The sequence below is a fragment of the Anas acuta genome, chromosome 6 (assembly GCF_963932015.1).
Source record: "Anas acuta chromosome 6, bAnaAcu1.1, whole genome shotgun sequence".
Lineage (NCBI taxonomy): Eukaryota > Metazoa > Chordata > Aves > Anseriformes > Anatidae > Anas > Anas acuta.
Genome location: NC_088984.1, coordinates 27,540,033 through 27,565,441, shown reverse-complemented (window position 1 = coordinate 27,565,441; position 25,409 = coordinate 27,540,033). Strand labels below are relative to the sequence as shown.

Below are 25,409 nucleotides of genomic sequence, written 5' to 3'. Positions count from 1 at the left end.
TACTTCATAAGATCTTTTTTCCCTCATTCTCTATTTTTTTAAATCAGTCTCTTCTTAGTTGCATTCAAAACTGTTGTTTCGTCAGGTGAAGTTCTTCCTGGTGGAAATGTGCAATTCTTTGGGCAGAATACCATCCTCTGAAATCTTGGTAAATTTTTCAGGTTTTCTCTCATCTCTCCCCTGCCCTTTTCTGGACCAATACAACAGACTCTGCAAGTCTTTGTTATTTTGAGTATTTTCCCACTGGTCTTATTTGACATTGCTGAATATTAAGCTAGTGAAGTTCTAACTCATGGTTAAACAGATAAAACAATGTCACAGCAAGAATTATAAATATGCCTTTGTCCAAGCCGATAACAATGAGTGAGTCTGCGAGTGACAGTTCAGATCTCTGGTTTCCTCTCACCACCGTGGGAAAAGGAAGCTGCTTCTGTGCTTAGACAGCAGTGATTGCTTCCTACATCTGTGTGGTGCAGCGGGAGCCAGCCTCTCCTGGGCTCGGCTCGCCAGCTCCAGAGAATCGGGCATAGCTGCTTCACAGCTCCATGGCTCCGTAGCATGACCTGCATCTGTGGCCAGGGACCCTTTGCACCCTCTGTAGGTGCACCAGGCTGGAAGGGAGCAGAACCTGCAGGAGAAGGGCTTCTGCAAAATTCAAGACAGGAGGGAAGGAGAAAAAAGTCTTGCAAACTGCTGGGAACGTGCAGCCAGGAGATTAGTCCTAAGGCCCTGATACAAGGTCTGGTGAAACAGCTCCACAGCCTCAGGGGGGTTCTTTTGCAGGCCTCCGTGGCCTTCACAAGGGTGTCTTCTGGATCGCAGCCTGGGTTTTTGTGAAAAAAGAGAGGAAATAGTTGTATAAAATAGCATGAGTCTCACTTCTTCTTTCTAGGAAAACAAAACACAATAAAAATCCAATCCATTTTGTTGTGAGAATGAAAGTTTTAAAGCAGAAAATCCGTTTATATGATTCCTTGTGGAGGAGAACTCCCGATGTTAATTAATGAGCCCAAACCAGAACCATTAAAACAAGCAGGACTTCAGCCGTTTACTTCAGGCTGAGCAGGTTTTGATATATGTCATAAACAATTACAGCGTTTTTTTCTACCATCTAAACAGTGAAAGTGCTGTGCAACCCACACAGTTAGGTGGTTGTTTTCTGTGAACACAGTAGGTCTCACTTATTTTTTTGGTAGGTAGTGCTGGGTAAAAGTATGTTGCATAGTTTGGTGTCTTTGCTAAACCAGAAAAGAACAGTGGATTTTGGGCCCACAAAAAATACTCAGTGCTGCCTTTTTCTTTTTTTCTCCCCTTCTTGGAGGTAAAACTATTGTTTTGGTGTTGGTGGTTGTTTTCTTCTTCTTCTAAAACTTATTTCTTGACAATTCACATTCCCCAAATAACAGGAAGGATATTGTGGTTTACGTGTGGTTGTAATTCTGGAAAGTGGCAATACGAATTACAATCTGGCATTCTATATATTTTTTTTTTATCTTTCACCAATATCCACTTTCACCAATATCCACGTTGGATGTGTTTAAGATTAGAATTAAAAATATTGTAACAAGCTTTGAAACTGTTCTTAAAATTATCAGCCACCCAAACTCAACTTGACCCTCGGAGTGTCAAACCATGGCTCTGGCCTAAGCATCACAGCGATAAAAATCCTGTTAGAATTTAATAATTCTCCTGGTGATGCAAGAATCAGATCGAATCTATTTCACCTGTTAGGACTTGCAAAGAGGAATGAAGTTACTCAGAGGCTTTTTATTGTCGTTGAAATCCTATCTGATTTGCAGCTACACCATTTCACGTAGAGGTATTTAGTGTTTTGAGGCGTGGAATTGGGTTTTTGAATTTGTGTGCTTTGTTCCCGTTCTTGAAATTGGTGTAGGGATTTGGGCAGAGGGAAGTGTTTCTCATACTCTTCCCCTGCACAGGCAGGCACCCTCTGTGCGCAGGATGTTTTTAGGAACCTTTTCTCCCCTATACCCAGTAAAACCCGTTTGAAGGAGCCTTGCTGGGCCGGAACACCACACACCGCATTCCAGCTGCAGCTCTCCCATCAGCTGCCGGCCTGAATCATTTCCCCTCCTGTGCAACGTAGCAAAGGTTACAGCGCGCCAGCGGCCCGGCCGGTTGGCGTTATCTGTGTGGCGAGACCATAAACCCTGCTGAGCACGGAACGGGGCGAGGCAGGTGCCTGAAGCCGTGCGAGCGGGGCAGGATTTGGGGGGGTGAAAGGGCAGAAGCGGCGGGGCTGTGCGGGAGCCCGGGGAAGGTTTGCCGGGGGCCGGGGCCGCTCCCTCAGCGCCGCTCCCTCAGCGCCGCCATTTGCCGCCGCCCCCTGCCCGGCTCCGCGCTGCGGGGCGCGCTGCACCCCCCACAACATGGCGGCGCCCTGCGCGCGCGGCGGGGCCCCCTCTTCGGCTCCCCGGCGGCTCCGCCTCCGCGGTGCGGGGCGGGCGGGGCGCGGGGCGGCTCCGCCAGGCGGGGCGGAGCGGGGCGGGGTGGCGGTGGGAGCGAGTCCCCTTTGTGTCTGGCGCGAGGGAGGGCGGCCGTTGGGGCCGGCGGGCGGGAGGGGGAGCGGCGGAGCGGCGGTGGCGGAGGCTCGGCGGGCACGGGAAGGAGGCGGAGCGGAGCCCAGCCCAGCCGCCCCTCACCGGCGAGCCCCGCGGGGCTGAGGCGTTCCCCGCCCGGCGGGCAGAGCTGAGGGAGGAGGCCGGGCCGGGGGCTGCCCGCCGCCGCCGCCGCCGCTGAGGAGGAGGAGGAGGAGGAGGAGGAGGAGGCTCCCGGAGCGAGGCGAGGCGAGGAGGCAGCGCGTTCCCCCGGCGCGGGGAGGGCCTGGCCGTGCCGTGCCGTGCCGTGCCTCCCGGCGCTCCGGGCCCCACCTCGTCGGGGTGGCCGGGGGGCGGCGGGCCGGGGCTGCGCGGCGGAGGCAGATGGGCCGAGGGGCGGCCGCAGCCGGCGCCCACAGAGCCCAGCGGGTCTCGCCCCGCCGCCGAGCGGCCCAGCGGCTCCCCGCGACCCCGGCCGTGTGAGGCGGCCGAGGGGACGGCGCCGTCGGGCTGCGCCCCTTCGCTCAGCCCCTAGAGCCGGCCGGGACTGACAGCCGCTCCATCCTCCCGCCTGGATATGTTTCCTTCCCAACCCGGCTGCTTCTTCGACATCGTGAAGCTGCGTGGGAAATAAAGCCGCCTTCCTGTCCCGGGAGGAGGGCGATGCGGCCGGCGGCAGCCGCCTTTCCCCCCGCTCCCCCGGCCGCCGAGACATGAGGGCAGGCTGCTGTGAGGGAGGAAGAGCGGAGACGGCTCCCCTCACCTGCCCCTCGCCCTCCCGGACCGGATTGTGAACCGAGAGAGCTCAGTCAGGCCGCTGGAAAACAAAAAAAAAAAAAAAAGGAGGAAATTCCTCTCGTCGGTATCTTTTTTTTTTTTTTTTTTCTCCTCCTTCTGCCTCGATCCTCGGCTCCCCCAGGTATGACTGCCTCACTGCAGCACCTCTTGCTGGTGCTCCTGCTCTCCAGTGCCACCCTGCTGCTCAGCACTGCGGCTGGTAAGTAGCCAGTGGCTGCACGGAGCTGGCCATTTTGGCACGGCCGAGGGGGTGGGGTCCGCCGGCATTTGCACACATCTGGGTCTCCTTAAAAAGTGCTGGGCATGTATTTCAGCTGCGAAGCGTGATAAAGTTTTGAAAGCCCGATCTGTTAGGGCGTCTCGGGATACAAAATCTGCTTTATTGCGTAAATGGACTCGACCTGCATCCAGGATGCACGTTTTGTCTCGATCTGCTGCTCCCGTCTCCTCGCTTATTTCAATTTTGGAAACACACATAGTCTTTTTGTTTTGCATGCCTTGCCCTTTGTAAGGTAATGCAGGCGTTTTTAATATATATTTTAATCGTCAGCAGAGCTGTGCCTGTTTTGCTGTGGGATCTTTGGGCACAGCCATTTTTAATTTTATCAGCATCAAGGCTTTTAGGGGCCTTAAACGTACTACAGTTTTATGACAGACTTATAGTAAGGTATATCTTTTTTGGGGGAGAGATCTGAAGCAAAAATGAGGCATTTTCCCCTCATGATTGTAGAGGAGTAACATAAAATGCTGTTGAGGAGCGCTGAAAGGTCTCACAGGGTACTCTTTTTTATTAAAAAGTTAGAAGTGTATATTGTAAGATCATCCTTATTAATATTTCATAATATATACTTGTAATTTTTCTTGGAAGCTTGACATTAGGCACATGAAACATTTGGTCCTGATATTGGAAGAGAGACGTGCGTTGGTCTGGCATCCTTTGGCTTTCTGTCATGGTGACAGATGAGCATGTTGGAGCTTTCTGAGTGTTACCCAGCGTCGTTAGGCACTTATGCCAACGTTTCTCACTCGATATATTTTCCAGCAGTTCTGGAAGACTGCTGTGATTTTGGTGTCTTTTTACTAATCGGGACCTAGTCTGCAATGCTGGGTCTTTCTAGCATTGCTTTAGTAGTCAGATGTGTATAGTTCATAAACAAATCCTTGTAAGAAGAATACAGCGTGTAGGCAGTTTCTTCATTGCTCTGACTGGATAGCCCCAGATTTTCTTGCTTCTGCTTTTTAAGAGGTCTCTTTTGTGAGGATATTAACATGAAATAGTTGATGTTGCCTGTATCATCCTGACCTTTGTCTATTGTAATTTTAGATTGATCTCTGCAGTGTCTGTCTGTGGTAGTTTCTTGGGAGTATGTTTTTTCTTTCTTTCTTTCTGGAAGAAGGGACTTCTGAAGGTCAGAAGTCTTGATATTAAAACATGCATGAATTGAAAGTGCCCGGTATCTAACTGTTCTTTCAAATACAATGATAATAATAATAATAACAAAAATAAAAAGAAAAACGTAGGCTTTTTCTCCCCCGTCAGGAAAACTTGAACGAGTTGCTCGTTTCTTTGCCTTGCTGAGGGAGAAGGGGTACTGAAGGAGCAAGGACAGATTTGAACCAGGCCAAGGGCTGGGCAGGTGTGGTACGAGCCTGTTTGCACAGTTTTGCCAGTCAACCTCAATCCTGACCTGGCAGCAGCATTCCTGTATTTCAGTTCTGGTTTTGCCTTGTTAAAAGGGTTTTAACAATGCCAGCTTGTTTGGCTATTTTGTGCATAGGAGCCTATTTTCCCATTGTGATTTATTTCTTAATTGTGAAATTTTAACAATCCACACTATGAAAAACCTTGCTCATAATCCTGTGTAAGAGTAATTACATGAATTATTTGAGCTTTAGCTAAAGTAACTAATTGTTGATTTTAAGTTTACTGCATTTCAGAAAAAAAAAGTCTATACATGGGGAGGCTACACTAATGTGTAATTCTGCCCTTTTATGTTCATGAAAGAGCCAACACTACTTCTTCTCTTCCCCTCCCCCCAAAGTATGAACTGTATGCTCACACCAGCGTAGAAAATGCTGGCTTTCTAGCTTGGAAAACCCTTTTTAATTGTTCCTTCTTATCGATGATGGATCCTGTGTCCCTGCAGTATGTGGAACTGAGTGTTTATAGATGTAAAATTGTGACATCAGAGGGGAAGTATTTTCATAACAGGTTTGCAGATTTTGGCCTTGAAAAGAATCTCTTGATCTCCTTGGGGAGAGCTCAGTAAAGACCTGAGCTTAGGATAGTCAGGATAGTGGAGATGTGTAAAGAAGATGAAAAATCTTGAAGTGGGGCTGTAGATGACAATTTTGCTTTTTATCTAGAATACGAATGAAGAATGAAGGTGGTCCTTCCTTCACCTTGATAAATGAGGATATAGTACAGAACTGGCTCTAGGTTCAAGTGGGGCTTTCCTTTTTTTTTTTTTTTTTTTTTTCTTTTTCTCCTTGATTTTTAGGAGAAAAATATTACTGGCTTCCTTTATAAAATACAAATTTTGACAGATATCCAATAGCTCTGTATTTAAGTTGTATATTAATCCTTATAAAGAGAACTGCTACAGTGAGAACATTTTGCCTTTACTAGTCTGAGGTAAATGATTGAGGGGTTTACAAAAGTTATATTGAAAAAATGATTTGGACCACTTTGTTCTTCATTTCTCAAATGACTTGAAATATCTCTTTCTAAATCTTTCGTTTAGAACTATGAACCATATTTATACTCCCCTATATTTTGGAGGATTTGAATGCATTTATTGTGAGGGTTGTGCCTGAAGAGGTGGTTGGTGAACCTTTGAGCTGTTCCACAATAATTTCATTTGGGTGTTCATATGGACTAGATATTAATCTTTCCTTGTTTCATTTGCTTGCCTTATGTGATACGCAATACCAAACCACTTTTCCTTCTTTTTTTTTTAATATCCACAGTAGACAGCATTCCTTTGTCTAATGTGTAAATTACTCATGGAAAATATAAAATGAAAATTAAAGTGAACAGAATGTCCTTTTATCTTTGTGGGTCTCTTCCTTCAGTCTGTACCTGTGTGGTTCCACAGGGCTGCAGGATTTCCAGTGTGCATAGGATTGGATAGAGATTATTTTTTTTAATGATCATTTTAATTATTAATTAAAATGAGTGAACTGAAGTTTCTGTATTCTGTTCTGTATTGCAGTTAAAATTACTGTAGTGTCTTGGTCTAATTTGTTTGAAATGTGAATTATGTGACAGAAGGAAGAACTCCTTTTGGCCATTCAAATCAGTTATTTTATCAGTGTTTAGAATTAGTAACTGCCTTATCTTATTAATCAGTTTTCTTAAACCTATCTGTATCTCCAGTGTCAACTTCTTGACTAGAGCTATACCCATTGTTAGTGGCTCATTCAGTTGTAATCTAAAATCATATTAATTTTTCAGTTCAACCTGGGAGCTTTTTCAGAAATATCAGCCTAGCAGCAGGAGATGGACTATTTGCTTGAGGGGCACAACTGGTGTGCTTGATAGAAAACCATGTACAAGTGCAGCCTTTGTGGCAGAATAGGGCTTCATTAGCTCTCTAGTAGGGAGTAAGAGCTGTGCAGCTGTGGCAGCACAGAATTGTGCACGGACCCCTTCACCTCGCTGCAAAGAGCCTCTTTTCCATTAGGTTGTCTGTGTGAAGCTCTGTGATATTTCATCTAAGCTGCCTCCAGTTCTCAAGCAAACTTGGGCATTTCTGGGCCGCATTGTGCCATGTAGGCATAGCGTGCGAGGACATGGAAGCTACGCTAACCAGGTGGCTGAGGAGCCCGGAGTGGAAGCTCTGAGCCCTTACGCATGCACTTCAATATGAATGATTTTACCCTGAAAGGAACCACGTGTAAAAGGTTGGCTGAGTTGTCTGTTCTCTGCTGATGGAAGGCAAACCTTATTTCACCATGGACAAAGATTGGGACGTAACAGGATTTTCTAAAAGAATTATTCTCATGGTGAAGTGGTTGTTTTGATGACCTCTCTGGCACATACTACAAACTTCTCTTAAAAAAAAAAATATATGTATGTATATTGTTGACTTTCACATTGTTGTCTCACCTGCCTTTTTATATCTCATTAAGTATTTCCCAGCAGTCTGTGTAGTCAGTGTCGTTGTTTCCTTGGCACATGTTACCCTCCTTTGTGTTTTTCACCATAGGGAAGAGAAAGGTAACTTGTTAGGTACTTTGCAAGCATTTCATTCCCAAAAGCAGACTGCATGGTTTACAGTCACAGGAGATGGATTGTGTTAGGGCTCAAAGTCCGGCCATGCCATGAACATGTGCTGTCATTTTCTGAGCAGACTCTAACTTTCCTAGTGGATCTCTGTGTAAGCATGGTGCCAAGTTCTATTCAGAACAAAATATTTATGTCCTGAATCAAACGGGCGTGATGATGCTGTGCAATGGGTAGGACAGGAATGTGTGTGTAGCTTGCATGTGGTTTTAAGTGTTAATTTTATTAAGCTTGTAGACTTAGTGAAACTATTAACTGCTTCAATTTGATTTTTAAAAATAACTCAGTAGAAGAACTGGTCTCCAAAACAGAAGATCAATTTAAGCACTGAATATATATATCTTTTTTTCTCTGAAGTATGAGTCCACAGAAGTGTAAGGCTGGAAGTGACTCCTTTTCTCTTTCCTGAGTAGTCTGGATGCAAAAGTATAGGTAACAACTTTGTCTAACCTCTCTAAAATCTCCAGAACAGGGATTTATTTCACAGCCTGTCTAGGTAGCTGTCCTGTTACAGGGCTTAATGATCATGTGTTTTGTAACGTAGCAGTGGTAGTTCTCCTCCCACCCCTGTTCTGATGCAAGATTGTTTAATATATACCTCAACGAATAGGTGGTGACCCTCCTGATCATATAGCACGCTGTGCACATACAGACAATTGCCAGGGAGCAACAGGGTCTTTTGAGAAGTTGTTCGTGTGCCAAAGCCTAGGGTCTCGGAGTTTGCTACAGTCATCTTCCGTGGGAAGCTTGAGTTGGCTGTCATTATTTTAAAATGAAATTTTTGCAGTCTTTTTGGAGGAAGCATTTTTAAAAGCTGCTTTTGAAAACATATACGGATCCTAGAATTTCTGAAAGTCTTATTTCTGGTGGTGCCAGCCTGACTCAAGGGATCTGTAGTTGCAGAGATGGGAGCTGGGCTGAGCAGCGTAGTGGGATCTGATTGGAGAGGTCAGTCTCGGTGAGTGAATGGAAGGAAGAAAGGCTGAGAGGGCTGGAGAGATTTGAGAGGATGAAGGAATGAAGTTATTTTACAGTGGGACGAGAACCAAGGTGTATTAGAGGAGATATGATGTATTTGTCAGACTTGTTTGGAGAATGCATGCCTGCAGTTGTGTGAGGGAACAGTTTTTGTGCCAGAGGGAGAGGAAGAACATGTAGTTGCAGGTAGCAGTTTCAAAGACTTCTGTTGTGAGAATGAATGGGAGACCTAGTCATTTAGATGATGTCTTTACCCTTCTCCCCTTCCCTTGGTCTCTTAAATTCAGAAACCACGAGGTGTTTGGGAGGTGATGGCATTCCATTCCAAGTCACTGCAGGGTGTCCATCTGTCTTGTTGATTGCCACCTTGATTTTGTATCAAATCACACATTGCATTTTGAACTGTAGAGGTGCCTGTGTTGTGCATCTCTTGGTACTTGGTATTTTTCTTTTGTCACTTATTTCTGTGTGAGAGAGGGAGGGAAAAACAAGGACTACAGATGCAGAAGACTCCCTTTCATGTCATTGCCATCTGTGATCCCTTCCGTCTCCATCAGTAACTCCTGAAGCCGCTGGCCAATTTCAACCATATGTGAAAGACGGGGAAAGTCTCAAGAGCTTAATTTGCTACTGCTTTCATGAAAATTAGGGATTGGATGGAGGAGAGAATTCCAAGGTAGAGCTTTCCCAAGGGGAAGGTCGGGCAGAATGCAGCCCTGGTAAGCCTGTTTGCTTCAGGCTGGCTCCTGGTCAGCACAGGGATGCTGCAAGGCTGTCGGTGCGTACGGGGCTGTGGACTGAGCGCAGTGTGTCTGGTTTTCCCTTTGCTCGGGGTGCCACAGGAGGTCTGAGGGAGATTTGGTGATCCCTGCTAGGGGAGGGGTGGGTGTTGGGTAACACATGTGGGAGAAAGGGCATGTTTATAAGAAATTAGGCTTTGCTAATCTACAGCTAGGGGAACAACTTGTGTTTTTGACACTGTGTACTCAGCATTTTAACTAAACTTCCAAAACAAAGCCCAAATCACCTTACTGAATGATTAGCATCCATATATGACTTCATTTGTATGTATGCATAACTTGCAGCTTATTGTATGTGTTGCTTTTCACTCCTTCAAAACTAGATTTAATTGACTACCCATTGTATACACTTAGCTTTATTTCAGGCATCCCACACATATTTATTGTTTTGATCTCTTTTCAATGTTACTGTAACTTACGCTTTTTCTGTGTCCTCTTTGAATGTTTTTTTGTATTATACTTGCTCAAACCTGTGAAGTGCATGAAAAATAGTGTTATTATTTGTGGTAAGCAGGTGTAGTTGAGTGGCATTGATTGTGACACTCAGGGTTGGAGTAAATGGCAGATGGTGACAAAGCCAGCAGTACCTTGAGTCTTTGCATTGTAGCACTGACTGTTAGAGGCGAGTGGGCTAGGTAGTGCTAGCAGCAGTGTGCAGCAGCTATTACTGTGACATTCAGCCAAAAACTGGTGCTACATTTGTTCTCCTTGTTTTACGATGTGTACTTTTTCTATTCAGAGTTGCAAGCAATGCAACATGGTTGCAGGCAATACAACATGGTTGTAAGAAAACATGGCTATTTTTTCTTTTTTTTGAATGAGATGGCTGGAAGTGTAATCATAGGTCATGTGTAAATTAATGATCTCTATTACATGTTTATATTAGAGAATGCAGCACTTAATTGATAACAAAGTATTGGGCACTGGCAGTGTAATCTCCAAAGCTGCTCATTCTTGGCATGAGGTAAACTTCCTTCCACATAAGTCACAAAGGTCAGGTTCACCTGGTGTGAGCAGCTCTAACGTAGTTCAGTTACCAGAATGACTGACCAAACATGCTCTGCTGCTCTTGTCTTATCAGACTTGCTCTGTTTGGCTTGGTTTCTGTTAAAAATAAAACATTCTGTATTTGCAATCAAAGAAGTGTGGATCTGGATACTTTGAAGAAAACTACTGGGGCATCCATATTAGAGAACCCTAATAGATTTTCCGAGAATTTAAGCTAGTCCTCAATCCTTTGCTATTCTGAAATTTGTTAGACATGACAAACATATCAGGAAAAAAAAAAAAGTTGTTATTTTTCAAGCTATTTTATATATTAATGATTGTATTAAATAACTCTGATCTTACAGAGTATGTTTAGTCATCCCCGATATAAAAGGAACTAAACATTTTTTGCCTTTTTTTGTGTTGAAGTGATTGTGTTGTAGTTAGGTTGTTACTGAACATACTTGAAATCTGGTCCTTCTGGTGGTATCCCTCAGAGAGAAGGAAGTTAAGTTAATTTAGAGCGTCTATAGAAAAAAGTAAAAATGTTGTTTCAGTAGGACATGTTCATTTGTGCTTAGAAAGACTCTTGCAATTGAGCATGTCAGTTCTGGATGATGGAGTTGTTTTAGGTACTTACAACATCTTCTTTTTATGAGTCAGATTTTCTTTTATTATTTTAGACATCCAATTTGGGGGATTTTGTGTCCTTGTACCTTCTAAGTTGTGAAAATATTCGTACAGATGTAGTATACATTGTGGATATATACTTCATGCTGTGAGCCTTGCCAGTCGGTTATTTAAACCTGAATCCCAGAAGTACTTTATCTGTATTTATTTGCAGACAAGGGATCCTCTTATTAAAAGACTAGCTTTCTTTGATTACTGGTTCTTTAATATAAATTTTCATTATATTTAGTTGAGACATGAAAGGTATGTAGAGCTAATATTGTGAGCTAAAGAAAGCTAAGATTGTAGCAAGAAAATTGTAGCACCTATCTTTTTAGTTACACTGTGGCACATCCATATGTATGCAAAGCAGGCACTTAGACCAGAAGCGATCTTCCTGTATGAAAATAATTCTAGTTGCAATCAGAGAAGGATAAAAGGAATCCCGTAATTAAGCTTGTCTAGATGCCATCACAGTATGGGTTTCTTATGTTTGCATGTTTAAAGTTTTTTCTTTATTTCTAGCTGTAATCACCCAGGTCAGGGATCTGTAGCTGGAGCAGCTGCCATGATTGAAATAGGCAGGCACGCTCAGGTCTGCCAGCTGAAAGAGGACAAACCCTGCTGCAGTGCAGCGCGCAGGCGCCTGCCCGGCAAGGACTGCTGCTGGGATTTCAGCAGGAGTCAGCTAAGAAGTGGAAGAACTTGTTCAAGCGCCCCGTGCTTTGCAGGCCGGGATGAGGGAGTCTGTGAATCTCAAGGAGCGAAGAAGATGAGAAGGCAGTTTAATTCACTTTAAATTAGGGTAAACTATTTCTAACCCCACTGCAGCCATATTTGGATCTCTCTGTAAACATTTAATATAGAACACAGGAAAATCCCTGATTCTAGTGTGTGTTGCATATATGCATCAAAGATGACTTACTATATTTAGATATTTGTGTGGTTATGTATGTGTATTTATATATTTCTTAAGTACTCAGTTTGTTATCAAAATTCAAGCATACCAGTCTACTTCATTATTAAAAATGAGTATTTTAATATTCACAAATTAGCTGTTTGCTTGGTGTTACTAATTTCCAATAAGTCCTTATCAACAGCTTATTTTACGTGACTGGTAAACTTTACACTCAATTACATCCAGATTTTACCAGGACCTGTTAAGTAATTTCTCTTTTGGTTATATTAAGATGAATCTGGCCTAATTAAATTTTAGTTAAATTTAGTTTGTAATAGTTAATGCTGTTGCAGCTAAACAAGATAATTTAGCCGCAGTTGTTTAACGTTGTTTTAGCTAATCATTTAAAATCTCATAGTAAATGTTTTCCCTGCAATTTTCTGTACAAACTTAAAAATATCTTAAGTGGCAAATAGAGAGACACTTTTTTTCCTTTTATTGTTTCCTGACAGAGCAGTACTGCTAGTGAAGCTGTCAGTAAATTTAGCTTCCCCTATTTTAGGAAGTAGTGGAGCAGAATGTTATTGTGCAAAGCAAGTAAAATCCTAATTATTATTTTACTAATCTGGATGCTGACTGTAGAATATTATTTAAAGTTGAAGACATGGCCTTTGGACACAAGAATATGCAATCCAAATATTACACTATGTAACAAATGAATTATAATGTGGAAGGGGAGCAAAATAAGGAAGAATAATGATATAGTAATAACTCAAACAACTTCATGATTTCACTTTGAGAATGCAGAAATATTTTCTACCTTTTCTTTGTGCAGAAAAAAAAAAGCAGTGAGGTGTTAAGATATTGAATAATAGGTGCCATAATATATGGGATGGGCAAACATACTGAGCAGAAGATACTTCAATGAGGAAATCAGAGGGAATGCAATAAAAAGGATATTGAATTAGATTAGATTCTCCAGGCTTCCTGCAATATATTCATGTGTGTGATGTGAAATGAAAACCAACCAAAAAATGTGCTTTAGCAGGGCTTCTAGTTGAAATTAGTGAAGATAATACTAAATATTGAACTTCTTACTATATCGGCCAATCTGTCTGCTGGATCTCATTACTGAGGGGAAAATGAAAATCTATGTGAAAGTTCTCTACTTGGAAATTTAAATAAGCTGCTTTTTCAGTGCTCTAGTGGTGCCAGTTAAGAACCACTCAAGATTTTTTTTATTGCTGTTGACATATTTTTGTGTTCATGCTATAAGCTTAAAACCAGAATCACCTTGGTACAATGCAATCCTGTACAATTATTTTATGTTCTCAGATGCTGAAGGTGCTGATGTAATCCCACCAGTTTTTTCAGTATTCCAAGGTTCTGAATAGGTTATTCATTTATACAAATTTGCAGCTAGTCCTTAGAATTTGAAACAAATTTTGGAGACCATTTTACTTTAGTATTTTATTTAGTATTTTAGTGAGACTACTGGGAAACATTGAGAAATAAGCTTATTGCAATATCCTTGCTTCTCCAGATAAAACTAAATGTGAGTCCTGACTGGATACTTACAAGTGTACTTACATGGTACTTGAGTTTTGATATTTGCTAAATTTTCTCACTCTTCCCCGCCCCCAGTTTTGTTATTCTTTTAGTGTAATTATTACATACTTATTCTGTTACTGACGTGCTTTCAACATGTAATTTCAACTAAATAGTTTAAAATAATTTAGCAATGTCACGTTTACTTATCACTTTGAGCTGAAATACATAAATAAGAAATGAGGATGATGTATGCAATGGAATCTGATAGTAAATTCCTTTGGGGTAATTACATAAAGCAGTTAGTTTCAGTGCTTAATTGATAACACTGGGACTTGCTTCACTTCTGTTGAGGTGTGGGAATACGAGGTGTAAAGAGAGGTAACTGCATTCCATTGAGTTTCCGTCTAGACAGGCATGAGAACATCATTCGTCCTGTACCAAACAAGGAAAAATAATAACCTTTCAAAAGTGACCTTGCATCTAAAGAATGTGCTCTGGTGGGCACATGGAAAGGCGAAAGTTCAGTGTGATCACCAGCAATATTCGTCCTGTAGTTAGAGCTTGACTTGAAAAGATGCTATTTGAGTTGCAAATTAGTTTCTTGCCATTTCACAGATTCTTTTAAGAAATGTTTTAATGAAGTACTGTGGAGTTGATTACACTTCATTGAAGAGAGAGGCCAATAGTTAGCTGAGGTGACAGTTCACAGTACGATTTTATAGCAAAAAGTATTAGGAAACAGTATTTGAGACTCATCTCGCTCCTGTAATTGAAGAGCAGTAGAGTGAGATTTGACTTCTTTAACAAGATGTCCAAGGAAATGGTTTTTTCTTCTTGTTCTCTCTCTCTCTTAAAGGGGATATGTCTACTTCTATGGCATATCAAAACTGACAGGTGGAGTGTGATGCATCACAGGGATGGCCCTGGTTTAATCAGTTCTGCTGGATTTGTTAGCTTGACTCCTGTGTAGACAAAAGATTAGTTGGGAACTAATGCTGGCAGGGAAAAAGGGTGGAGTTACTGAGGACAGTGTGGAAAGGTGTTGTTCAGTTTCCTTGGTGATGTGAGGACAGTGAGCAGCAGATGCCCCGATAGCATAGGAGGCACATGCACTGAGATTCACCTTGACAGCCTGGGGATAAACGTTAAGTATTTGTGAACAAAGAGATGTAAAGGAATGGGATCTGTTAAGATGGAAAGAAAATAGTTTACTAGCTGCTTTGCTTTGATTGCCTGCGTGCATGCTCTTAACCTGCAGTAAGATGTTGCAAGTATGCGCATGGAAAGGTGCTGCAGAAAATTTGATGTACTTCAAATTTCTACTATAATTTCATATTCTATCTTACCTGGTTTTGTGGACGTTGCTCCTTCTCCCTTTTGTATTGTTCTGCTTGAGCAGAGATGGAGATGATGATCCTTCTGCAGATTAAGGTGCAAGTGTAACCCTTAAACCTTAAAGAAGGGATGTGGTAAACACTGTATTTAGCAGAGGACAAGCCTCATTCTATGGTTTGTTTTCAGTAGCAGAACCTTAATTATCTAAAAGCAGTGCTTTAAAAACAAACATGAATTCAATCATTAAAAAAAAAAAAAAAGTTGTTATTATTAGACCTATCTGTCTAACCTTAATTCAGCTGCTTTGTGCATAATTGCAATAGTTTTTTCTGAAACATTTTTCCCTGCAGGATCTCTGCCTCATTTGGTAGAAAAGGGAGTAATTTCAAGTTCAAGAAAAAGGAGTAATTTCAAGCAAAGAGAGAGACTCTCATAGTTGGCAACCTTCCTGCTTGTCTCTTCCCCATGGATGCTATCTCCACCCCTTTGGAGGTGGTTCTTCATGTGTGCTTCTTTCTTGGTACCCTCATTTCTGTACTTTCATGTATTGCCCTTATTTCAGCTATTTATATATATATATATATATATATATATATATATTATTTTTTATTTTTTATTTTTTTTTTGAAACTTGAACATTGATGTTTTATTCATTTCTTTGCTTTAATGAAAAGAAATGAGTTGTATCATGTTACTAAAAAGAGATCTTTGATAAGTGCTCAGATCAACAGAGATGCGCAAAGGAAGTGCAAAAGACTGAAGTTTATTCTTCCCTAAAGGAATGCTTAGCTTCCGTGACTCTTCTGGTATGCTTTCTAAAAGTGGGATGTTTTTTTCTCTTTCTTCTTTTATTGTCTTGCAGAACATAGACTGTGGGAATCTTGACTGGCAGATGACAGATCCTCTGTGAATGTATCTGGGGGCAATGCAGTGGGGCAATCTGCTGACTAGAAGGTAGACAAGAGGCAGTGTAGGACAGTCATTTCCTACATAAACTTGGCTCAGTATATCCACGAGAAGTGGTTCATCTACTGTCTATTAGACGTGATTGTGCCTAAGTAATTAAGGAATTGCTTTCAGATAGGTATTTAAATAAAGATTTTGTAAGAATCATATGAAGCTTTGATTACAATCTGTGTGATGGTGGGCAGTTAGGATAAATTTTGTGAAGAGCTATTCCAGTCCTTAGGGAATATACAGGTTCTGTGCCACTGATTCCTGACAATTTCTCCTGTAGTGCAATTAATCAGAGGATTCAAGGATACTTGAAAGGCAAGCAGATAATATATTTTTTCTGCTATATTTGGAAGAAAAACAAAATGGTTCTCAGTATTGTTAACTACTTTATTGTGTGTCTGTGTTTGTAATAGTTCAAAAAGAGTGTCATCATGCTGTTTTGGAGATCATATCTAGTCATTAGTGAGGTAGCAGATTTGAAATGACTCTGGATACCTTTTCTTGTAGTTCTAGACTTATTTTGAATTCTTATCTTTGTGTTCATATATGTATTGTGCAAGACTGATGACATCAAGCTTTGGAAGCTTAGAACTGTTACAGCCTTTGCTTGCTCTGCCCTTCCTATCCTTCCGGTTTTTATTCGCCAAATGTATACAAATGTGAATACAAAGACCCTCTTCATCTCAAATGTCTCCATTTAAGAACAAAGATAGAATTCCTAAGAGATTCCCTCTCTTCTCCCATTCCTGCCATACAATAGCATTTATCCGGTTCTGGTAAGCTGAAAAGTTTTTTCACTCCTTATTTTAAAGCTATGAGATTTTTATTACTATAAATAGAGTTAAACCAGAGTCAGAATTAACTAGGTCTCTAGTGATGATACTCCTAGAGATAAGCTCTTAAATTTCTCTTTCATGATCAGCTGAATATTTGCTTTTGATCATCAAGAGCTGACAAATCATACAATGCTGCCTGTCCCTGCAGATTCTTCTACTCGAGTTAAATTGTCTCAAGTGTAAGAGATCACACCAAGTAACAGTACTTAAGTGGCATAAAACCCAGAAGTGTTTGTGTGAGAGCTGCATCTCCTTTGCACTTACTAGTGGGAACACCATCACCTTAAATCTGTTTCCTCTGACTGGCCTGCTGGTTCATGTTCAGGGCCTTACCTAATTCAGGATTGCTATTTCTGTGTGGAACAGAAATAGATGCGTTCAAAGGTAGAGTTGTCTGCAGCCCTTCAGGGCAGAAGTCGGTTTACGAGCAGCGTTCAGCTTTTACTTTGAACCTGCCAGTGTTGAAGACGGTGTGTTGCTGCGAGCCCAGATACTCTGTAAAAGCAGCTGAGAGAAAAGGAAATAGTAGCTACAGCTGCTACATAAGATGAAGGAAATGGGAGCCTCCCTCAAGTGCAGCCACTAAGCTAAATAGTTAAAAATAGCTACTTTACCCCTGTAAGCAATTGTCTAACTTGCCATAAATGTTGTTGTTTCTTGGAAGGTGGAGACAAGTCTCATTCCCAGGATTTTCTGTTCTGAGATACGGGTTGTGTTCTGAGAACTCGTGCTGTGCCACACCACTGACTATTGCAGTAAAGATTATTATTTTTTTAATTTGAAAGAGCATTGTGACCGAACTGTGATTGTAACGAAGAAAGCATGTACTACTTCAGAGCACTTGCAAGCTATGTAGATAAAATATGGAAGGAAAGCAAGATGAAGTATCTAGCTGGTGATTAGCCTACCACCAGTGAATAAGAACTTGTACTTTGGTTTGCTGGCTACTTGTCCACTGTCAGCTACCTCACCAGTTTGGGTTTCTTTCATTATGATCCCAGACTGATGATTGGTATTTTGATGCATCTCATAATTGAAAGCTGGTTGCAAAAATTTATACTTATTAAAACTAAAGGTTTAGAGAGAAATGAGAAGTGATAATTTCATTGTTTAAAAAAAAAAAAAAAAATCCAACTACTGGAGATGCCAAATTTTCAATGAAATTTTGGTTTTAGAAGTTTAGAAGGAAAATAATTTCAGTTCTATACAAGTAGTTCCAAAGCACAAAATGTTTTCATTTGAAACCTATTAGTATTTTTATCTCACTGCTTGTCGGATTCTGTGTAGTTAAATTGAAGTTCTTGTAATCACTCCCAACTTCTCAATTTCATCTACTTGTTACCCCCAAGCAGTCTACAGAGTCCAAATATATTGTTTTGTACAATCCACTCATCCACTCTCCCTGACTGAGCTGCTCATGTGAAGTTTAGCAAACAACTAAAACAACCCATGACAACAAATGACTAAATAGTTTTCTTCTTAGGGTGTGCAATTGCCCAACTCTATGAATAGATTTTAATGATTCAGCAAAAACGTGGTGTGTATTTGCAGGCACGTGGTACTTATTTTAGATGAAAGTGGATTTCTAATCTCAAGCTGCATCTATTTCTGAATTAGCAAATCAAGTTTCTGTATCCCGACATGCTTTCATGGAACTTTTTCAAAGTAACAGTAAACTAAAAAAAAAATCCTTATGTGCCCATTTATTTGCTTTCCTTTTGATAGAGTATCCCTTTTTTAATTGCAAGTAAAAACAGTCAAGTGTAGGGGTATGAATACATTGTTGAAAATTCATTATTCTTACTTCATTTTTTCAATTTTGTGTATTTGCTTTGTGATTTTTCCCTTTTCTTCTCTCTTCTTGCAAATGTCCTCCCAGTGCCTGTCCTGCCTGTGTAGGAGAGTGAGGAGGTAACTTGAGCCTTAGCATTATCCAACTATATTGCTAGCACATTTTGGTGTCTCATACATGCAATTACACTGACACTTGCCTTCAATGTAGACTTCAAGAGACTCCCAAGTGCAAAGGATGTTTAAACAAGCATACAAAACCCTGAGAACGCTTTTGAGTTATTGATTTTTCACATCTGAAGTAGCAAACTGATTAACGTGTGGGAGTCCAGTGGGTTGCCATATCTATGTTTCAGAGCTTGCTCCTAAGTATTGGTGTTGTAAGTATTACTTAGTGAAAAGTATTAATGAAAAACTATTGTGAACTTGAGAACTTGCCAAGATTTTCTACTGCTTCTGCTTCTTTTTTTCTACTTAATTCAGGGTAGCAGTTAACCAACAGTGCTCGTCCTGCTTTTGGCAAAGTATTGGCATGCAATAGGTATTGCTTCATTTCAGAATGCTCTGATTTGCCACACTAGGATGGATGATAGTGCACAATATTGCCTCTCCTTAATAGATAAAACATGAAATAATGAGACAATCCAGTAATGATAAATTTTCTTCTGGTGACTGTCAATAAATATACTGTTAACCTGCTGTCATCTGAGAATCGATAAAACTGTATTATATGGGTTTATTCAGATATTGCCCCTTTTTCAATTAACGTATTAAGTTCTGACAGGGATGCACACCATCTTTTAATGAAATGTCTGTAAACTTTTGTCTTTTTTAAAACAGACATTCCCTGCTACTGCTATCCCCGTGAATGCTGAAGAGTAATAGATTCCTTAGTCCATATTATTCTGGGTTACATGCAGTGACTGTATCCCAGTGAGGTAGAGCTGTATTAGTTACTAATTTTGCTGATGAGGAATTGAGGCACGAATGAAAGTGGCCTGCCTCAAATCACCTTTGGTTGTCTCCAGTGGAATGCTGAGTTGAGTTCAGTACTTTTGGGCAACTGCTGTAACCACTGAGTAGTTCTTGTATTCCTTGCTTTGCCCAAATGATTTCATCCTATGGAACAAGGCATTATTTTTGTTCCTATTCAGAAAATGCTGCTGGTTTTGTTGGGAGATTGTTTGGTTCCATAAATGTGCACTGCTGGAAACATTAGAGTGTGTATACGTTGGCACAACCTTTTTCCCCTTGAAGTGTTGCACCTTCTTTGTAATGCTTATTCTCCTTAGATGACATTGAAATCTTATCAGTATCTTCAGATGAATGAGAGGAACATTGAATGAGGTTCTTAAAATTTTTAGACTTAACTCCACTCAATACCAGGAAAGAGGGAGAAAAATATCTTGCTGTATGTTTTGAAACTAGCTGTTTATTTCTTAATGTTTCTTACAGTAATATTTTCTTTTTCTTAAGCATATCATTATGACCAGATTCACAGCATAAATGCCAGGTTATTGGTCACTTAGAGAGTGGGCAAAAAAGCTTCTACAAAGCAGAGTTGCTCTTTATTGGAGATCATGAACATTTCCAACATCTGTGCCTTTTTTCTGTTTCACTTGCATCCCTTGCTTTTGTCTGCTTCTCTGAGCAATGGCACCATTGCCACTTTCTCCATTGGACTGTATTCAGTCTTCTGTTTTCCACACATTAGTATTCTTAGTATTTTGGTTTCTTTCTATTTTGTGTGCTTCCCTGGCACAAGAGCAAGGAGCACAGAAGAGTCTTGTTTTTTATTCCAGTTTTACCAGAGTGGGTGCTTGTCTGTGGGAGGAGGACCTGAAGATGAGTTCATCTCAGCTTGTTCGTGATGCAGCTGAGCATATTTTTACCTGCCTATGGAAGCAGCATGTGAACAATCCAAAGAGGCTGTAGAGCATGTCCAGCGCTGCTGGTCTGTGAAAAATTGAGTTTCCAAACTCACGACCTCTTCTGAAGTTTTTCAGAGGCCTATAATTTTGGTACTTTGTCAAGAAAATGAGCAATCCTCCCTCTATTCCCCTTCCACTTCCCCAAAAGAAAAAAAGAGCTAGCCGCAAACCAACCAGAAGCCACACCCTTGGTATGAGGCAGCCCGTCTGCCACATCTTAAATTCTGCTCCAGCTCTTCCAGTTTTAGAATTTGTCAACAAAATACTTACAAAGTATTTTAATATGGACTTCACAAGCTATTTTTTCTAGTGTTGCTCTCGGACATGCCAGAATCATTTTAACAGAATCTGCTTTGGACTGCTAAGTTAAATAAGAGAAAAACACCTGATATGTACAATCTTTGACCACACTGATGATTTGGCAAATGTCTTAAGCAACTGAAAATAGAGTTCCTCTAAGATGTGTCAGAAACCTTAATTACAGGCAGAGTTCCAGGCTTGGCTATAATAAATATAATTATTCTCTCCCCTCTCAATTTAAATTAAAATTAAGTAAATATAAATAATGTCAATCCAACTGTCCCTCAATGCCATCCTTAATTAGCTAACATTGAAAAGATGGTTAACATTGCCATTAGTTTAGAAGAGATCCTAAAACTTGAATTTCAGGTTATGTATGTGAACGTACTGAGCTGAAATAATGTGAAGATAAACTGGAACAGGAATACTTGTGGTGGTCAGCTGAAGAAAACCAAATCATGACAAAATGCCAAAAACAAATCAAACCTAGTGTTGTCTGTAGGACAACACAAGTATGTTAATGTGAATATTTATAACCTGTTTGATGTCATGCCATTATATCTTCCAATGTTTTGCAAGCTTGAAAACATCCCTTGTGTTTGAATTTGGTTTGTAACATAATTTATTAACTTATAAAACACAAAATGCAATGCTCAGTAAAATAATATTGTTGTGATTGCAGGGAGAAATCACAACTAATGGCAAAATCTTTTTGAAGATGATGAGCCTCGGTATTATTTAAAGGTGGAGAACTCACAGCACTGTCATTCTGTAACTTGCTCCCACTTCTGATGCTTCTCAAAGAAGTGCTGGCTGTAATCCCCTGACTGTGCTCCATTTTGCTTTCTCCTCTGTAAGCAGAAGGACTTGTACTTACATGAGTGTTTTTAATGGATTCATTGACAAGCTGCACGTTTTCATGCAGAGCATGAACTTCTTCAGAGCTGCACATTCTCTGGGTTTTACGGTGACACTTTGAAATAACAAAAACTTGCATCCCTGTGGAGAGTTTCTGTATTCTCTCTCTGGAACTGCCCCAGTGACACAAATTCAGCATTTGACAAGTAGTTTTGCACATGAAAGATTATTCTAACGGCATTGCAGCACACGTAAATCTTTGCCAACCTGCTTCTTGTGAAGACAGTGGTGCACTTTTTAACTGGCTTAGCCAGGTAAGGTGGTACGGTTGGCCTCTGTGGATGAGTTACCTGCTTGCTCCTTCGTATTTTTAAGAGCCTGCATGGAGCAGGTTATTTTTCCAAGGGAGCCGGCAAGAGCTTCTTATTCTTAATTGATTTGAGACTGTTTTCTCTGGGTATGAGGCATAACAGATTTTAAAGTAATACTAGAGACTGGAATCAAGATGCAGGTTGGGTGTGGGGAACATTGTGAAGTGGGCTTGGGGGGGGGGGGAAAATCAGTGAAAGGTGCCCCAGCCCTCTCTTTATCAGTCTAGTCTATTTGAAGCTTACAAGGGCTGTGTTGAACTAGTTACCCCTCTTGGAGTGGTGTTTCATCCCTGTCTGGATGTGACACACTTGGTGGATTTTCCCCAGCAAGTGGAGACTTGGTTTTGCAAGCCATTTCTGTAAGGGCCAGTGGTAGGGCTCTGGGTGCGGGGGGTGCAGGGAAGTGGGCATTTGACACTTGTTTGAAATTCCGGAGTGCTGCAGTTTCAGTCAGTGCATATGATGAAATTGTGGAACTAGTCAATGATTTACAAAGGCAGGACTAAATTGGCAGAGGTGCCTTTATTGTGAAGTTCAAGCTCCCTAAAGCAATGAAACAATAGAGAGTAGAATTAGAGCGGAATTTAAATGAAGGAAAGATTTTGTGGCAGCAGGCCAGAAGGCCACAATGTGTTTTCTGAGGTACTGGCTGGGTTTGTCTTCACAATCTGACACTGCAGCCCTGGAAGCTTGTGGAGCTTTCTGGTTTTGTTTATTAGGTGACTGAAATGTATGATTGCTGTAGCATCTTCTAATAATTGGAACAATACTTTTGCTTATCAAGAACAAGGAAGTGATTCACAGATCCTCTCCGCTTGAGTATTGTTAGCAAGCCTAAGGAGTCAAGATGAGTTCAAATACAGCTCATTGAGAAACGGGGTATGTAGATCTTTCTGTTCCACCTCTCTCCTGCTCCTAGCTATGTATTCCATTCTTACAATGAAATATTCTAGCATCCATATATGACAAGCATTTGCTGTTATCATCTTGATTACATCTTTTTGTCTTAATATTTGGCCTGCGAAGACAAAGCACACGGTCAATATAACATTTTGTTTTAATACGTAGTCTCAGCTGAAGACAAATTGTTAAATCTGATTCTTACACATGAAGTTCATTAGAGACTTAGGAGAACATAAAAGGAAAATCTTTTTACTTTAAGCTTAGCTTTGTTGAAAATTGGTTCCTTTTGTTGCTGAATTTAAAACAGGTTAATCAACAGTTACATTGGTTAGTGTTATCCTACAAAGATTTCATTGGCTCAGCCTTTCATTTATGCATTTGATAAATGAGTAAAAAAGAGTTACCACCCTGCCTGGGAAACTCTTTTCATTGTCTAGTTTCAGGTTTTGCATACTGTCTGAAGGGTAAAATACTGCCAATTCAGATATGAAATAATACTAGGAATTTTACTATGATGAATAACAAACTCTGTATTGTTCTGGAAAATAAAAGGGTGAGTTGGATTTCTTGCATTTTTGGGGAGAGAGGAAAAGGATGACGGGGACACTTTGGTTTTAGCACTTAAGTAATGCTGACTTCCAGTGAACATTACCACAGAAAAGAAAGTGAGTTGTTCTTGGTATTATTTAATATCTGAATTGGTGATATATTTTTTTAAATTCTTCAGAGAACAAGTGAAACCTGAAAAAAGGAAATTCATTAGCTGTGAACTTGAGCTCTGATAATTAATGCATTGATACAGTGGAAATGGTCTATATCCTTATTGTTCTTGCTTAAAAATTTTCATTGTTACTGGTAATTCTTCTGAGAAGGAAATTTAGCTCTTCCTGCTTGCTGTATTTAATAGAATCACGGAATGGTTTGGGTTGGAAAGGACATTAAAAGATCTTCTAGATCCAACCACCCTGCCATGCATGAACAGGGATGTCACCCACTTTAACAGATTGCCCCAAACCATGTCTAAAGTGGCTTTAAACACTTCCAGGGATGGAACATCCACTGCTTCTCTGGGCAACCTATTCCAGCACCTCACCATCCTCATACTGAAGAAGGTCTTCCTTATATCTAATCTATATTTATTCAGGAACTGCAGGACTGTTAGTGTTACAATGGTATCTGTGTATATACTTTGATTATGTGAGTGGCTAGGTTTCTTAATAACACACATCGATATCCTATTTTACATTTAAAGAGCCTGTGACACTTCCCTCTGTGGCAGAATGGGCTGTATTTCCTGCTTCGTGGTCTTGGGCTGAAGTTTCATAGCTGGTTACCTAAACTCGCACTGTAAAACATGGGTGCATCAGACTGATGGATGTCATTTATGTCTGTTTGTAAAGCATGATCCTTTTGGCAATGAGAGGAATGACTGTAACAACAAATAATTTTATAATATTGTAACTAAACAGTTTAAAACTTACTCTAGAATTTTGTTGAATAATTAAGAATTTGTATGATGTGTGAAATGGCTTACAAAGATACAAGAAATGCTTGGTAATGTTAGACCTGGGTGATTAACTAGTTAAGATCATAAGATGCACCTTTTTCTGTTAAGTCTTAAAAATTTGTGTCAGTTGCTGTATAGTTTTCGTGTAACAGCTAAATCTTCAAACCTGAATTTTCTTAATCTATGGATATGTTCAGCTGCATTCCAAGCTGAAATATTTGCCTGCTTATTTTCATGTTTTTGTAACCATTTGCATTACGTAGATTGAAAAGATCTTCTGAGTGATCAAACACCCTTTTATCTTCCACTGTTGTCAAAGTTTATTTCCCCAAAACTAGTTTAGAGCCCTTTTGTTGGGATACAGTGTAATTGTCTTGCTTACTAATCTGCCCCTTCATATATCAGCTCTGTTTGAAACTCTCCCCTTTCACAGTGCCTTTACCTTATCTTAGAGGAAGACCTGAGATGTTTGCATTGGACTACAGCACAAAGTTGTCTTGAAGTTCGTGGATGGTTATGTATAAGAAAAGGCAAGTCTAGTAACTGGCAACACTTGATATTCCAACATCCATTGGTATTTGTCCAGGTCATTAGGAGTGAAGTTACTTAGGGTCAGTATATAGAAGGAAGTAACAAATTTACTATTAAAAAATGGCTCGGAAATGTCTGTGCGAATTAATTAGATGCAGGAAGCGCTATGGGATTAGGAAGTCCCAAAAGGACAGCACTGTGGAGAGTTATAAGGTCTGGGAAGAGTCCACACACCTGTGGCTAGCAGAGCCATTGCTGTTTTTTCTTGTCAAATGAGTGATGATTGCTTGATGATCTTTTTTTTTTCCCCACAAATAAATTTTTGTTTTTAAACACAATCATGGTAACTTTCTTTATTTTTTGTTTTCCAGAGGTTTCTACCGTCTTGTCAGAGATGAGTGTAAAATGTTTTTCAGGGAGGAAATCACACTGCTAGTAAATAATACAATTAAATTTTAATGCAGAGAGTATATTTGATATTGACTTTCTCTGGGACAACTTCTGTAATTCATACGTACTGAAATAATGAATGTTTTCTCTGTAGTTTATTTAAAGGGATCTT

General features: G+C 40.5%; 1 protein-coding gene across 1 annotated transcript in view; it reads left to right on the top strand.

Annotated features, from left to right (window-relative positions):
• Window positions 1–2,521: 2,521 nt before the first annotated feature.
• BMPR2 (bone morphogenetic protein receptor type 2) overlaps window positions 2,522–25,409 on the top strand; it is a 106,094-nt gene continuing 83,206 nt past the window's right edge. Inside the window, exon 1 of the mRNA XM_068686037.1 lies at window positions 2,522–3,555. Within this exon, the coding sequence (XP_068542138.1) occupies window positions 3,480–3,555 (76 nt within the window). The 5' untranslated portion in view covers window positions 2,522–3,479. The remainder of the gene's footprint in view (window positions 3,556–25,409) is intronic.